Genomic DNA, 15,855 nt, shown 5'->3' on the forward strand with positions numbered 1-15,855 from the left:
GGTTCTGAGTGGAGTGAGAGAGAACAAATCCTGCAAAATGTTAACACCTGGTGAACCTAGGTGGGTATTCTTTCACTCTTTTGTGGTTTTGAAATTTTTCAAAATAAAAAATTAGGGCTTGAGGTGTCATAAGAGTAGACAGTTAAGGGCCCAGGAGCCGTTCAGAAGCCCGGATAGAATTGTACCGAAAGACAGTAGAATCAGTTATTACAATTAACAGGACCATGCAGAACTCCTGTCTTTTTTGGCTTTTGGGAAGTGGGGTTATCCAGCTCCCTCCCATATTGGCACATAGGAACTTGGCAGGATGCTGGTTTCTCTCTGAATGGCAAACTGCAGTGAGAACTTACATTTCTCTTTAATTATTTCAATGCAAATATTCAAGTACTGAATTCGATTTAGTTGGCTCTTTACTTACTTTTTTAACAGAGATAGTGGGGATTGAACTCAGGACCTCGTGCATGCTAAGCATGCACTCTACTACTGAGCTATACCCACCCTGACAGTTGGCTCTTTAAAAGGTGAGCTGCTTTGTTTTAAAGCCCCTTTAAAGAAGGACTTTCCTTGCTGTAACATTTCAACATCTGTCAGTTTGATTAACGCTTGCCCAGCTCCTGAGCATCTTAAAGTGACTTTCGGCAACCAGATGTTATTAATAAGGAACTTGAGGGGGAAAAAGTAAAGAAATCTTCACAAGATCATACAGCGTGTTGACAAGAGTTTTAAATAGAACCCAAGATCCCAGCAGTCCTACCACCTGCTTCTGTCACGACACCCCAACATGTCCACAATGGGACTGATGAAGATTTGGAAAGGCCAGTATTTCAAAATGCATTCTCTTAGAATTAACTTCTCTGTATTTATAGCGGGTAAATCAAGCTGACAGTAGAGCTCTTTGTGTGTGTGTGTGTGTGTGTGTGTGTGTGTGTGTGTGTGTGATTGTTTGAGGAGTAGCCACAAGCCCTTCCTCTGAATAATGCACTTTATGAGAACACTGGCAGGAGGCAATGTGTTCTCACGAGAGAAAAGCTGTTGAGTGAGCTGCAGGTCTGTTCTCCAACCACCCTCTCCCACCCCACCCCCACCCACGCCATCCCTGCCCCAGGCAGCTGGGATTTATGGCCCGATTGGCTGCCAGCTCCTGCAGGACCGCCCAGCCCGCGGAGGCCCTTTCCTTCTTCAGGACAATGCCCGTGGAGCTTCTGCCAACAGGAGACGCTTAGGAGCTGTGGAGGGAGGGTGTGTGTTATAGTACTCTTGTTAGTTTTTCTTTCCGGCAAACTCGGGACCATGGCCAAAAAACATTAGTTTCTGGGCCTCAGAGGAGCCTGATAAAGGAACTGATTCACTTTCTGAATGTGGAGAGCCCTATGGAAGGTACTGGGAGAATTGGCGGGGGAGGGGGGGTCCTATTGGCCCGGAGGGAGTTGATTAGAATGCATCATCCCCCGACAGGATGAAGTCCTGGTTCCCTTCCGACAGACCAGGCGGAGACCAGGCGGAGACCTGCGTCTCTAGCCCACCTCGTATCTGCACTGCAGCACCCCTGCTATTGCCTGCACCCCCAGGCCGCGCTCTTCCCACCTCCAGGAGCACCTTTGCAGGACTGGTGCCATGGCCTCATCACCAAAAGCAAACTTACCCTCCAAAGCCCAGTTCATGCATTTCTTGAAAGCCTTCCCGAACATACCCACACACCCAATGTTATACATCATCAAAGCATTTTCAATATGCTCTAACATACATATCACATTTTCACAGCCTGTTAAAAACCAATATTTTCATCAGTAAATATTTTCCTTACTATGTGCCAGGCACTGAGCTGGGGAGACAGATAAGAACTAAACAACCCTGGCTGCAAGGCGCTCACAGCCTGGTAGAAAGACAACACTCATTGCGTTTGAGAGGTGTCCCTAACGGAGGAAAAGGGCAGTTGCCCGGCTGTCCCCACACCTCCACCCCTTGGACCAGGATGCCCAATCACCTGTGTAGGGAAGACCACCAAGGAGCAGCTTTGAGAGGGAAAATTGCCAGTTTGGTTTTAGACCTGTTCAGTTAAGACATGCAAGTGAAAATGTCACATAGGCAGTTACATATGTGTCTAAAGTTTGGGATCTCTGACCTGCAGATAGCTCATTCGGGAGGCACGGCAGAGACAGGGATCGTAGTTAAAGCCCGAAGACAGATGCTCCTGGCACGTGGTGGAGGAGAGAAGAGAGCTCTGTGTCTCCCTCCAGGAGGTGACCTTCCTCTTCACATTTTCTCTGGACCATTTTTTGTAGTGCAGCTGAGGCTCTCCCTGGGAAAGATGGTAACAATAATAATTGCCACTGTTGACACGTGCCAGATGCTTTATCTGCAGGGTTTCTAATAACCACAGTGACTCTAAGGCAGGTACTCATTCTTAGTTTACAGGTAAGAATACTCATGTGCAGAGAGGGTCAGGGCTTTGTCCCAATCACAGCTGTACGGAAGCAGAGTGTGAATTCCACTCCAAGATTTTCCAAAACCCCCATCTGCCCATTGCATTGTCCTAGGAGCCAAAATATCCAGTGTCAAGGAACAGCTCTCCCCTCAGCTTCTCCACCCCCCACTGAGGGCCATCTCATAAGCTAGTGATCCTCGTAAGACTTTCCCTAGCAGCTTGTGAAAAGCAATTGCAGTTGACTAAATAATGGCCCCGAAAGATATCAAGTCCTGATCCTTGGAACCTGTAAGTGCTACCTTATATGGAAAAAAGGTCTTTGCAGGTGTGATTAAGTTAAGGATCTCGAGCCAGGAAGATTATCGTGGATTATCTGAGTAGGCTACAAATGCAATCACAGTGTCTTGATAGAAGGCAGAGGGAGATTTAACACGGAGAAGAGCAGGAGGCAATGAAGCCAGAGAGGCAGAGACTAATCAGAGTGATGCAGCCATAAGGCAAGGAGCACGGCCGCCACCAGAAGCCCGAAGAGTCAGGACAAGAAACAGCTGCTCCGCCAGAGCCCCCCGGGAGAGGCCGCCCTGCCAATGCCTTGATTTCGGTCCAGTGAAACTGCTGTCAGGCTCCTGGCCTCCAGAACTGTCAGGGAATACATTTCTGTTGTTTTAAATCACTAAATTTTGGATGACTTATCTCAACAGCCCTAGGAAACGAATCCATGAAGATGCCAAGAACATACACCCAGAGAGGTGGACTCGGTAGGTCTGCTTTTTGACAGGCAGCCAGAGTGATTCTGACACCGACAATCCATGGACCACACAACCCCAACTGCTCGGGCAGGGGGCTTGTAGGACTTACACCCTTAAACTGGGGGTTTGTAGTCTGGAGTCTATTCTGCCATGGAATCCATAGATGAATTTCAGGGGTTCCATAAATTCTTCAAGGTTATGCAAGAAATTGTGTGGGTGGGCTTACAAGTTTGTGTTCTTCAGGGATAAGATTTTCTTCAGATTCTCAGAGGAGTCACAGAAAAGGTGGAGAATTTACTGCTCTAAGAAAAAGACATCAAGGTCTGTCAACCTGGTTCAGGGTAGGTGAGGAGGACTGAGCAATTTTTAAATGAGGCCCACCTCCCCAGGGTTATGCTGAGGGAGAGGGGAGCTGTAATAAAGACTGAATCAAGCTAAGTAGTGGTATCTTCAAGGCGAAACAAAACTGAGAGTATCAGGCAACCTTAGGGCCTGGTGAGAGAGTGACACAAGACTGCATGGGGCGTGTCCTCACTTTATTGAGATAATTAGTGGAATAGATTATCTTTAGAGAGATAAACCTTTGGGAGCAATTGGTAGGCAGTGTCCAGAGGAACCGAAGATCTGGGCAGTACCAGTCAGCATCCACTGGGGATCATGGTAGAGGTGACCATTTGTAAGCACAGAGGACATCCACCAAAAAAGCCCTCAAAGAACCAAAAGGCAGAGCTTTCAGACTAGGGGTATTTATTGTTTACAGACTATGAGAAACGTGGGTTACATATATTTTTCCTTTTAATTTAACCCTTTAATCTTGTCTTAGTTGGCATTCATTTTATATTTCTCCATCTTAATCATTTTATTATTTGAATTTTGGTCCCTTTTTTAAAAAACTTTTTTTTTTGTATTTTTGTTTGTTTGTTTTTTGTCTGGGGGGGGGAATTAGGTTTATTATTTATTTTTAATGGAGGCACAGGGGATTGAACCAAGGACCTCATGCATACTAGGCATGCACTCTACCATTGAGCTATATACCCTCTCCCTAATAACATATTTTAATTTTACTTTTATTTAATCAATTTATTGTTTAATATCTCTTTATTCTACTGCACTGTAAGCTCCTCGAAAGTAGGGACCATATCTGTTTTTCTCAACAATGTGTCCCCAGCTCCCAGCACAATGCCTGACACATAGTGTTTCATTTCTCCTGTGAGTGGTCATAACTTTTTAAAATGAACAAACCAGTAAAATAGCACAGCCACTTTGGAAAACAGTCCAGTAGTTCCTCAAAACCTGAAACACAGAGGTCACCATGGGACCCAGCAATTCCACTCCTAGGTATATGCCCAAGAAAATTGAAAACCTATGTCCACACAAACACTTGTACACAAATGTTCATAGCAGCAGTATTCATAATAGCAAAAAAATAAAAACAACCCAAATGTCCATTAACTGATGGATGGATAATTAAAATGTGATACATCGACACAATGGATTATTTTTCAGCCATGAAAAGAAATGACATACTGATACATGCTACAACATGGATGAACCTTAAAAACATGCTAAGTGAAAGAAGTTAGTCACAAAAGGTCACCTCCTGGATGATTCCATTTATAAGGAATGTCCAGCATAGGCAAATCCGGAGAGACAGAGGTAGATGTGTGGTTGCTCATGGTTGGGAGTGCTTGAGGCGGATGGAGAGTAATTGCTAATGGGTACTAGATTTGGGGGTAGGTAATGAAGATGTTCTAAAATTAGATAATGGTGGTGGTTGCACAACTCTGGATATACTAAAAACCTTTGAATTGTACACTTAAAAAGGTGAATTTTGTGCTATATGAATGAGAGCTCAGTAAAACTATTTTTAGATAAAAAAGAAACGATAGTCAAGTCCTTCTTTAAGAAAAGTTATTAAAATCAACAAGGAAAACTTGAAATTAGTTTGTTTTCAAGAAAAACAGCTCCGTGTACTTGAATTGAATGGCAGTGTGGCTGGATGGGAGGGGACAGATTGCAAAAATCACGGGGCTCCCTCGCTGCGGGGGGTCGCCGTCTAGGATGACTTCCAGAGCCCAGCTTGGACAGCTGAGCCAGGGCAGAGGGTGCAGCTACAGCCTCGGAAAAAAGGGTGAGAGAGGATGTAGCGGGGTGCGTTTGATCCCTCCTTCCCGGCCTCCCATTGCACCCTTTGTATGGTGCCATTTTAACCATCAGGAACCAGGCCCCGCTCATCTTGGGATCCCCAGGGCCCAAGCGGCTCCCCAGGCGTGAAGTATATACTGTTTGGTTCAGAAAATGTGGTGGATTAATGAACAAAGTGCCTCACAGAGAGCCGGCAGGTCACTGCATTCCGCTCCGACCGCCAGGTTTGGGGAGTGGTGACAGCCAAGGGGTCCGCGGGAGCCGCGCCGCCGCTGTCCCGGGGCGGGGGCCGCAGTCTTTGTGCAGAGGTTGCTCACGGCTCCCGCCGCTGGGGGGCGGCCTCCCGCCCGCCGACCCCCGACAATAGCGCGAGGGGTGGGGAGCCGCGCGGGCCCGGAAACTTTTCCCTGGTGTCTTGGTCGCCGCCCGTCCGGGCCCCGGAGCGCCCATCTCCCGCCAGCGCTCCGTGCGCTCGGCCGGGGCCGCCGCGGCGGGACGCAACCAAAGAAGGGGGCGCGGGGCTGCAGGGCCCGGGGCTGCGGACAGCTCGGGAGGTCTCCGGTCACGCGGAGGCGCGGGCACGGGACCGGGCGGAGCCGAGCCAGCCATGGAGGAGGCGCCCAGCCCCGCGCCCGAGCCCGCGCTCTGGTACTGGGACTACCTGGACCGCTGCTTCGCTCGCCACCGCGTCTGCATCTCCTTCGGCCTGTGGATCTGCGCCTCCTCGTGCTGGATCGCCGCCCACGCGCTGTAATGGGGACCGAGACCGTGCGGCGCCGGGGAGGGGGCCGGGTCGGCCGCGGGGGGCCAGGGGCGCTGCCGCCTGCTAACTCCCTCTTGGAAACCTATGGGGAAGAGGGCAGGAAGGGAGGAGGCAGCACAATTCTAGGATAGGAAGGAACATTTTGCTGTCGACTGAAATCAGATATTTCTTTCCGGATTCCACGCACGGGGAGGCTGGGCGGGGAGGCAGCAGGAGGATGCTGGGTGGTGCAGAGGACGGGGCCGTGGACTGAAAGCCACCAGACCCGGGTTCTATTGTCAGCCTTTCCCCATTGACTGGCCGTGTCAGCTGGGCAAGCTATGAAATCCCTGGGCCTCCTTTTCCTCACGTAAACTCCGGCTGGCTGGGAGGATCAAATGCGTTAGTACTGGTAAAGCTCTTTAAGCACTATTATTATTGCTCCAGCTCTGCCACCAACGCTTGGCAGCGGGTGAGGACATCCGACAAGTCTCTCGATGTTTCTGGCCTCAATTTACCCAAAGACCTCATAGCTGGGAAGTAGGGAGGCGATTATCTGACTCTGACCAGACTTTGCGCTGGGCTGTCCAATACCTGGAGTGGTTTGGCCACGTGGTCACCACAGCCTGGGTTATAAGGGTGAAATCTGCCTAAAGGTGGTCTTCTGCTACCCTGTCCCAGGCTGGGAAGCATGGTGCCGCCCCCGTACTCCCTGGCAGGGGAGAAGGACCAGCACCCTGGTGGAGGCTGGCACCAACTCACCTTCATACCCAATAGATGGTCCCCTCAGGTGTTTGATGTTACAGAGATTCTGCAGCCCCATGGCCCAGGCCATGGAATGTGGGGGAAAAAAGACACTTAGAAAATTTACTGAGGGCCCAGTACTGTGTTCATTAACTCACTAATCCCTGCCACAGCCCAATGAGGTAGGGACTGTCACTGACCCATTTAGATGAGGAAGCTGGGGGTTCTGACAGGTTAACTGACTTGCCTGCATGAATGGGAAAAACCGAAACTGAACCTACTAGAAAGGGGCAGGCTCGTGAGGTCAACCACCCAATCAGAGGGTGGGGCTAACGAGGCACTTTACTTGCATTATCTCACTTGTCCCTCAGGCCACCCTCTGAGGCTGTTATTATTAGCTGTCTTACCCATCTGGAAACCAAGGCTGGAGAGGTTTAAGGACATCCCTCGTGAATGCCCACCGTCCAGTCTGAGAGCAGAGCCTCTGCCTTTTCGCCTTGCCTCAGCTCTGCGTGGGCTGAGTCAGGGTCAGCCCGCGACCCCTGACCACTGAGAGCTGGGAACATGGGGACATGGCACAGAGCAGAGCCTCCACACATAAAGCAGAAGGCCCACTGTTACCACCTTTCATCAGAGGCCTCAGTTTCCTTCTCTCTCAAATGGGAGGGTTAAAATGAATTATTTCTAATTTGGGTCCAACTCAAGAGAGTCTCTACTGTAGTCTTCACTCTGAGGCCTTGAATTGGTTTCCAGAACTCTGGGGCCCAAATTAAAGGTTGATGTTCCCATTGTGAGCTTTGAGCTTCATCTGGCCAGTGGGGAAATGTTTGGGAGCCCCATAAACTTCCATCCTTATCCACTATTCCCAAGGGCTATTGTTCAGAACAGGCCCGTCAGTCCTAACAACATGGAGTGAGTATCACTCTGTCAAAGGAAATGAACACCAGAGCTGTGGTTGTGCCTCAGTTTCTGCAAAGAAATGCAGCAGGGAAACAGAGAGAGCAAAGCATTTCCAAGATCCCATGTGATGCTGATGGAGAGACTTCTGGCCTCTTCCAGGCTGTCCCGCCTTCCCGTGCTTGTTCCTGGGTGTATATGGGGGTGGGAAGAGGGCAGTAAGGGAGAGAAGCCAGCAGTGGGGGACGCTGAGGGAGTTCAGCCCAAAGTGCCGTGGCATCTTCGAGGAGTTTTACTCACCCAAGTGTGTGACAAGCACGCACCCCAAGTGAAATCAGGCTGGATGTGCAGGCTGGCAGAAGCCAGGCCACCTCACTGCACAGGTGGATGAGAAGGATTTCATTTTCATTTCAAAGAAACAAATTGCCTTTTTAATTTAGGCCATTAACTCTGCTCTGCAGTTAAACTACAGTGACTGGGCTGCTTTTATAACTGTCCTGTTTCCTTTCAAAAGATAAAAGCTGACAGCTAGTTTGGCAGCATTGAGTGGTAGGTCATGAACTTGAGGGGGCCAGATTTGTAGGAAGGAAGACATGCCTCATTTCATGAGGTCCTGCCATGGGTCTTTTGGCCAGAGGCTTGGAGTCTTTCCCTCCTTTTCCCATCTGTACACTAACATCGAAGGTCAAAAACACCTGCTGAACACCTGGGGAAGGAAGTGATTTGTAAGGACACAAAGTCACAGTTGCCCTTTTCAGACACCTGCTTTGGGAGCCCAAACTCACATCTCCGTGTTCTGGTCACACCCTTGTCTGTCCCCGCAGGCTTCTCTATCTGAGATGTGGGAAGAAATCTGGACGGGACCAGTCAGCGCTGTGTGCCGCATGCTGCCTCCTGACCAGCCTATGTGACACAGTTGGGGCGATTCTGGCCAAACAGCTCACAATCCAGGTGTGTTGGACCCACAGGTGACAGTGGCAGGCGAGGCCCATGTTCGCCTCAGGGACTGTGTCCAGGCTGGTCTTTCTGCTTCTCCAGTATCCTCCTGGCTCACTGCTTGCCTCCTTCAAGTCTTTGCTCAAAAGTCATCTCAGAGCAGGGAGGGTAGAGCTCAGTGGTACAGCGTGTGCTTAGCATGCATGAGGTCCTGGGTTCAATCCCCAGCACCTCCATTAAAACAAATAAATAAAAACCTAATCCTCCAACCCCATAGAAGACATTTTTTTTAAAGCCACCTCAATAAGATCTCCCTTGATCTCCTGTTTAAAACTGTGCCCTACCCCTACCACAGGCACTCCAGACCCCCTGTCTTGCTCTGTCTGTTTTCCCCCTAATACACCATCTACTTTACTATGTTTATCCCTTATTGTATGTTAATCCCTACGAGAATGTCAGCTCCTTAAGGGCAAAGGTTTTGGGTCTTTTTATACAAATCAACTTACATTTATTCCCTTGTGGTCAGTTGAAACCTACACCCCGGTAGACGTGATGTGCTTTCCCATGTACGCATTTGTAACCTCTGACAACTAATTAACAGCATACAAAACTGCCAGGTATCAAGGAAGACCGTGACTTCCCTCCCCGCAGCCAGCTGTGCTGTGATACCTTCGCTTGGTGCTGGCAGCCTCCTCTTCCCTCCTCTCATTCCGACACAATGCCTGCAGGCCTGTCTAAGTAATGTAATCTACTGCGGTGGGATTCCCCTGATAGCCTGTGCAGCACCTGGTGACAGGAGTATTCATACTCCCCAGTGTTGTGGCCTGACACCGATCTATCAGCCCAAAGGCTTTTATTCACTACCGTTTCCCATCCCTCCAAACAGCAGCTGACACACAGAGGGCGTTCAGTAAGAAGGGACTGTTGCTGTTACTGTGTGTAGAGCCCAGCTCATGCAGGTGTGTCTGGATCTTTTCCCAGGTGGACATGGGCTTTGGAGCAAGTGAGAAGCCATTTTAAGTTTTTCCAAAGTCGAGGCCCTCAAATAAATCTGTGTAGAATATCCCATACGAGAACATATCCCAAGGAGGACCCGTGGGCCCCAGGTCACGGGGCTGGTCCTGGCCTGTGCCACCCGGAGAGACATGAAAGGGGGCAGCCTAGTGTTGGACACAGATTTGGAGAGTTCTAGACCCTGCTTTGAGCATCATCCTATCAGAAACAAATCACCTTTCGTTTTGGAAGCCCATTCTCAATAGCTGATAGAATATAACGAAGCTCAGCTCAAGTCCAATAGTCATAGCTGGTGTTTATTAAGTATTTAACTATGTACTTGCCCCTCAGGGCTTTTTATGTATTAATTCAGTTAATCCTCAAATCATGGGCACTCTCATTATCCCTGTTTCACACACATGGAAACTGAGGCATAGAGAAGTTAAATAACCTCTCTAGAGTCACCCTCTAGTAAGTAGCAGTGTCAGGATTCAAACTCCAGAACGCGTGCTCTTAAGCACTAACTATAATGGACCTTTGAACAATATGCGTTTGAACCGTGTGGGTCCACTTAGACGGATTTTTTCCTACAAATACGCACTGCAGCACTATGCGATCCTTGATTGGGTGAATCCAGGGATGTGGAACCTCGGATACAGAGGGCTGACTATAAAGTTATCCACAGAATTTCAACAGCAAAGGAGTCGGCACCCCATGCCCTGCGTTGTTCAAGGGTCCACTATACTGTCAGCGGCTAGTGCATTTGTGGATGGTTCATTTTACTTCCCCCCCCACCCCCAGTCGCTGGTCAAAGCACTTCCCACGTGTCAGCTCATGTAATCTACTCAACAGTGTGGGAGGCACTGTTATTACCCCTGTTTTACAGATGAGGAAACTGAGGCCCGGGGAAGTCCAGTGGCTGGGCCCAAGTTGCATAGCAGCGGCTATGCTATACAGTGGAAAATGTGGCGGGCCGTGTTCTTGTCCCATCTCTGTGATAACCATCTGCATGATGGGATTGATCACTTAAGCACCCCATCTCCTTGTCAGTCAAAGGGAGAAGATAACCCACCCTCTGTTGGGGTGGGAGGTGTCCCTGGGAGCCCTACGTCAGGGGAACACGTGGTGGAGGAGATAGAAAATGAGAGGTGCTACAGTTGCTGAAAGATGTTTGAACACCCAGACTCTATTTCCTTTGCTCCCAGGTCTTCACTGGTGCCTACCTAGCAGCTATTGACCTGGTGAGCTTTGTGTCCATTCTCTTCCCAGTCTGTGGCTCCAAATTCAAGTCTAATTCAGGTGAGTGAGCTGCCATCTGTTCCTCCCTTCATCCATCCACTCATTTCACCCATCAGCGTGCTGAGTGCCTCTCCTTGTCACTCCCAAGCTGGGCCCCTGCCGGGCACAGACGAATGGGCGAGCTCCCTGGCCTCAGCCAGACAGGGGAGCCAGGGCCCTAAATGGTAGTTAGCGCTGCATGTGAGGGGCTGTAGGCACACAGTGGGCATCTAGAGGAGGGGAAGGGCTGCACGTGTCAGGGAAGGATGTGATGTCAGAACTGGGACCACAGGGAAGGGCATTCCAGGTGGAAGAGCAGCACGGGCAAAAGCCAGGAAGAGGGAGGGTGCAGGGCTTTGGGCGTGAACAGTGATGTCTCAGTGCGCCAGTCCAGAGGCTCCAAGCGAAGCCCCACCACTTCTGGAAATAGATGCCAGGAATGGGCTGGAGCCACCTCAGGCAGAGCGTGGGCTGGAAGTGACTGAGATGGGATGAGTAGCCTTGAGTCTGTGGGACCAGGACATTCCTGAGAAGAGACAGCAGTGTTCTTGGAGCATCGTCTGAAAAGTGCTTGCATCAGTGGGTGCTATAAGATGCCCTTTGCTCGATGCTGCCCCAAGGAGGAATGTTCTTGTTAGAATTGTTCAGAGGAGGCTCTGTCTTCTATTTCAAGGATGCTTCTATTTCAAAGATGATGCTTGTCTACTCCTGGTTTTGGTGCCCCGGCACCCGTGTGCCCACTTATGGGTGCGTTCACTAAGCTTGTACTGGTTCCGCTCTGTGCAGATGATAGAACTGCCAGGGCACAGTGCCTGCCCTCAGGGGACTCCTGTCTAGGACAGGCGACACTGTACACGCAGATGCATGTGATCAAGGATAACATCGCCCTGCCTTGAAACATAAAACACTATGAGAGGCGGAGGAAGGGGAACACTGCCAGTCATCTGAGGGTTGGGGGGGCGGTGCAGGAGGAACTGGGCACAGCCACAGGCCCTTGCGGGGTGGGGAGGGTCTGGCCTATGGGACAGCGTGGGAGCCTGTCGTGGCCTCAGGGCCGGGGTCGACCCCAGTTCTTCCCACGCAGCTGTCTGTCGAGTTCCAGATCCCGGGAGACCTGCAGGATCTTGGTGTCTGTTGCAGGTCGGAGCTCCCAGGAGAGGAAGAAGAGGCAGCGGCTGAAGGCCAGCGTATTTGCCCTGGCCCTGCCGCTGAGCCTGGGCCCAGGCTGGGCTCTGTGGACCGCTGTCCCAAAGGCTTCAGGCCCCATCCGAGGGCCGCAGCGGAGGCTGCTGGGAAGCCTGCTACAGGTGAGACTGCCCAGGAGGACAGGAGGTGGGGGAATGCAGGTCCCTCTCCTCCCTACGGTCCTAGCAAATGCCCTGGGGGGTGGGGGACAGGGTTAGGCCTTGTTGGGAAGAACCTCCTAAAAGCAGAAAAGGAGGGGCCTAGGGTGCGTGAGCATCTTCTTGGGGTGCTGAGTGTGTCACTGTCCCCACAGGACAATACTGAAATCTTCGGCTACCTGCTGGGCAGTATCGCAGCCTTCGGCTCCTGGGCGTCCCGGATCCCCCCACTCTCCAGAATCGTGAGGCTGGGGTTGGGACTGTGGGTCACCCTGGCAGGTCTTAGGGCATCTGGGAGCATCCTCCCAGCTTGAGGCCACCGGGGTGGAGAGGTGGCATGTGTGTACGCGTGTTTGTGGGCATGTGTGCATTTGTCTATGTGCGCAGGCAGTGGGCAGCCGGCCCCAGGCCTCAGGGAAGCCCCGAGGCTCACAGGGAGAGCGCACCTGTGTTCTCTCCATTTCTCTAGCAAATGAAAAGCATACGCCATAGGCACAATACTATGAATTTCTGAGGCACCACCCAGCAAGGATTTGCCAGGCGGCCACCAGGCAGTCGTCTTCCCAGCCTCTGTACTGACCTGCTAGACTCACGAGTGCTGGAGAAATTCCTGCCACGCCTCGGATCACCAAGCCAATTCTAATCTTCAAGCAATTATAGAGCACCTACTGTGTGCCCAGCATCTCAGGCAAACAGAACCCTCTAGGTCCTAGTACCAACCCTGAAAAAAGCTTCAGTTTTGAGTCAGTGGGTGCAGGGAAAGTGTGGCAGGGGAGCGAGTGCAGGGGGTTCCCCTAGCTCTGGCTCATCCAGAGCGGCAGCAAGAGCAAGGCCCAGGGCCAGTGGCCCAGGTCCCAGCCGGGCTCTGCAAGTCACCACCCTTCTCTGGCCATCAGTGTCCTCTGTAAAATGGGGGTGGGTGGGCTAGAGGACCCTCCCAAAGGCTTCTCACCATAGTGGTGTTGCCTGGGCTGTGTGAGGTGGGAAGCAGTGTCTCCACCTGCAGCCTTTGGGGCCAGCAGGCCAGGGGCCACCCTCCTTGGTGGGGTGCTGCCTATTCTGGGGGTAGCGGGCCAGAAACAGGGCAGCCTGGGAACAAAACTAGAAAAAATGCTGAGGGAGATGGAAAAGTCTTTTTGAGAGTTAAAATTAAAATGGAGAAAATCAGACAACACATGCTTTTTCTCTTGAATATTTTCCATTCCTTAGCCAAGGCTTGTATTCTTTAAATATAGTCATCTAATGAGCAAACTAAGTTATGTATGATATAATTTATATTTATGTATTTAAATATCCATGCAATTGCATATAATTGGAAATACATAGTATTTGTGTATTTAGCGTGAGTTTCTACCTGTAAAGGCTACATATATATATATATAAATAGTACATGTTTCCTTTTTAAAAAACCAATACTTCCATTACTCATTCTCCAAAAATATCTTCTTGGCTTCAAAATTTCCAGAATGTTATGTGTAATTTTCCTGACTTTCCCATCTGTCCTGGTTTACCATTGGTGGTCGCAGGAAGAGAAGGGTCAGACCTTGGCTCTCCATAATTCAGTCTTCCCCATGCTCTCCCTGCTGACATTCACAAGCCCCTGTCCAGTGCTGGGGACCAGGGCACTGAGAGGGTGAGGATCTCAGCCCTGCCCTCAGGAGCCCTCTGTCTGTTGAGCAGACAGATGTGTGAGGAGCTAAGTCATGATCAGGGATAAAGGCACTCCAATAGAGGGGTATGTCAGGTGTGAGGGACCCAGAAGAGGGAGTTACTTGTTCCCTTTAGGGTAGAGGTAGTAAGGGATGGTTTCCCAGAGCTGAGTTCAAGCCAGGTTCTGAGGGATGACCAGGCATTCATTGGGCAAAAGAAGCAGCTTGAACAAAAGCTGGAAGCCCAACAGAAGTAGCACCCTTGGGGAATAGCCATGGGCAGAGGGCTTGCCCTCCAACCCCCAGGTGCCTGGGTATTAGAATCGGCTCTAAGGGAGCTGGGGTGGGGGGTGACAGTGTCCCTCCCAGCCCACCCTTTGCTCTCTTTGCCCAGTGCCGGGGTAAGACATTTCCCTCCATCCACCTGTGGACCCGGCTCCTGTCAGCACTGGCTGGCCTCCTCTATGCCTCGGCCATCGTGGCCCATGACCGGCGGCCTGAGTACCTGCTGCGGGCCACGCCCTGGTTCCTGACCTCCCTTGGCCGTGCGGCGCTGGACCTTGCTGTATCCACCCCAGACCCGGGGGGCTTGACTGCCTGTGTCTCATCTCCTCCTACCCTGTTGCTAGAAGGAATTCTTCCCCAGTGGCCAGGGTGGTGGTTTAAAGCCCGGGGCAGGCAGACACAATTGCAATGTGCAATTTTGTGTTTTGTTTCTTTCTTTCTTTTCTTTCTTTTTTTTTTTTTAGTAAGAACTCTCTGTGAAACAGCAGAGGAGGGTGAGAAGCTTCCTGGCCCCGGGATCAGAAGAGCCACACTCTACTGCTGCTCCCTACCTGGGCTGGTCCCCGCCCTCTGTGAACCTGTTTTCCTCATCTTTGCCTTGTCTTTCTCACGGGCTGGGAAGGGCTGTGATCATCCACTCTCTGTCCACTTTGGTACTCGAGCCCCCAGTGAGGAAGCAGGGAGAGGAGCTGACAGTGGCTGCCCTGCGTCAGTGTTTGCTGTTGCCTGATGTGCTGACGCCCCAGTGACCTTGGTGTGAGGACCTCAAGGGCAAGCTAAGCTCAGACAGGGGCAAGTGGAGATGCCGGCAGTGGGTAATGGGTCTGCTATTAGTGGGAGGGCTGAAAAACCTGTGGATTTAGCATAAATAGTTCAGAAACATTTTCTCATTTCCTGGTTTTTGTTTATTTTTAGTTTTTTGTTGTTTTTTTCTTTTTTTTTCTTATTTCTTTTCTGTTTGTTTTCTTTGCATGCGTGTGTGTGTTTTCTCATGTACTATTTGAGTTTTCAAGGGCTGCCGATTCACTGCCACAAGCTTAATGGTTTAAACAACAGGAATTTATTCTCTCAGCTGTGGGGGCCAGAAGCCCGCAATCCAGGCGGGGCCGTTCTCTCCCCAGGGGTTCTAGGGAGAATCTTTCCTTTCCTCTTCCAGCTTCTGCTGGCTCCCGGTGTCCCTTGGCTCCTGGCAGCATCATTTTAATTTCTGCCTCCATCTTCACGTGGCCTTCTTCCCTTTGTGTATCTCTGCATGTCTTCTCTTATGAGGTTCCTGTCGTGGGACTTACCTTATCCACCCTAATCCTGGAACCTCATTTGAACTAATTATATCAGTAAAGACTTTGTTTCCAAAGGAGGTCCCATTCTGAGGTTCCAGGTGGGCATGAATTTTGGGAGGACCCTGGTCAGCCCTCTACATGTCCTGTCCCTGCAAGCCAAGGAAGATGCTTTTCACAGTCCTTTTGTTTAACAGGTATTTACTACGTGCTTGTGACAGGCTGCGTCTGGCTGGGTGCTGGGCCCTCAGGGGACAGGAACTAGAGAGAGTCAGATCTGGCTGTGTCCTCAGATGAGCTTGTGTCTGTTCTGGGACCGACCTTGGCAGGGTGATCCGGGATGGAGGGAGCCAGCCCAGGGTGGAGCCCGTGGGGTGCAGGGGTGAAGGCAC

At 50.8% G+C, this 15,855-nt stretch overlaps 1 protein-coding gene and 1 long non-coding RNA gene across 14 annotated transcripts in view; one reads left to right on the forward strand and one right to left on the reverse strand.

Moving 5' to 3' along the window:
* LOC106728932 overlaps window positions 1-6,528 on the reverse strand; it is a 16,149-nt gene extending 9,621 nt beyond the window's left edge. For 2 of the 3 annotated variants that reach the window (XR_004320589.1, XR_004320585.1), the window contains exons 1-2: window positions 5,981-6,528; window positions 2,123-2,299 (exon numbers count right to left, since the gene is read on the reverse strand). This is a non-coding gene — a long non-coding RNA (uncharacterized LOC106728932). The remainder of the gene's footprint in view (window positions 1-2,122; window positions 2,300-5,980) is intronic. The other variant, XR_004320590.1, reaches the window with a different exon arrangement.
* The window catches only part of TMEM44 (transmembrane protein 44), an 88,150-nt gene continuing 77,745 nt past the window's right edge, over window positions 5,451-15,855 (forward strand). For 5 of the 11 annotated variants that reach the window (XR_004320571.1, XR_004320572.1, XR_004320570.1 and 2 more), the window contains exons 1-6: window positions 5,451-6,069; window positions 8,527-8,653; window positions 10,837-10,930; window positions 12,050-12,216; window positions 12,408-12,494; window positions 14,296-14,466. Coding sequence is in view for 5 of the 11 variants with exons in the window: in XM_032481779.1 (XP_032337670.1) it covers window positions 5,927-6,069; window positions 8,527-8,653; window positions 10,837-10,930; window positions 12,050-12,216; window positions 12,408-12,494; window positions 14,296-14,466 (789 nt within the window). In the remaining 6 variants the exon portion in view is untranslated. The remainder of the gene's footprint in view (window positions 6,070-8,526; window positions 8,654-10,836; window positions 10,931-12,049; window positions 12,217-12,407; window positions 12,495-14,295; window positions 14,467-15,855) is intronic. The other 6 variants (XR_004320576.1, XM_032481779.1, XM_032481783.1 and 3 more) reach the window with 6 other exon arrangements.

The sequence above is a fragment of the Camelus ferus genome, chromosome 1, assembly GCF_009834535.1.
Source record: "Camelus ferus isolate YT-003-E chromosome 1, BCGSAC_Cfer_1.0, whole genome shotgun sequence".
NCBI lineage: Eukaryota > Metazoa > Chordata > Mammalia > Artiodactyla > Camelidae > Camelus > Camelus ferus.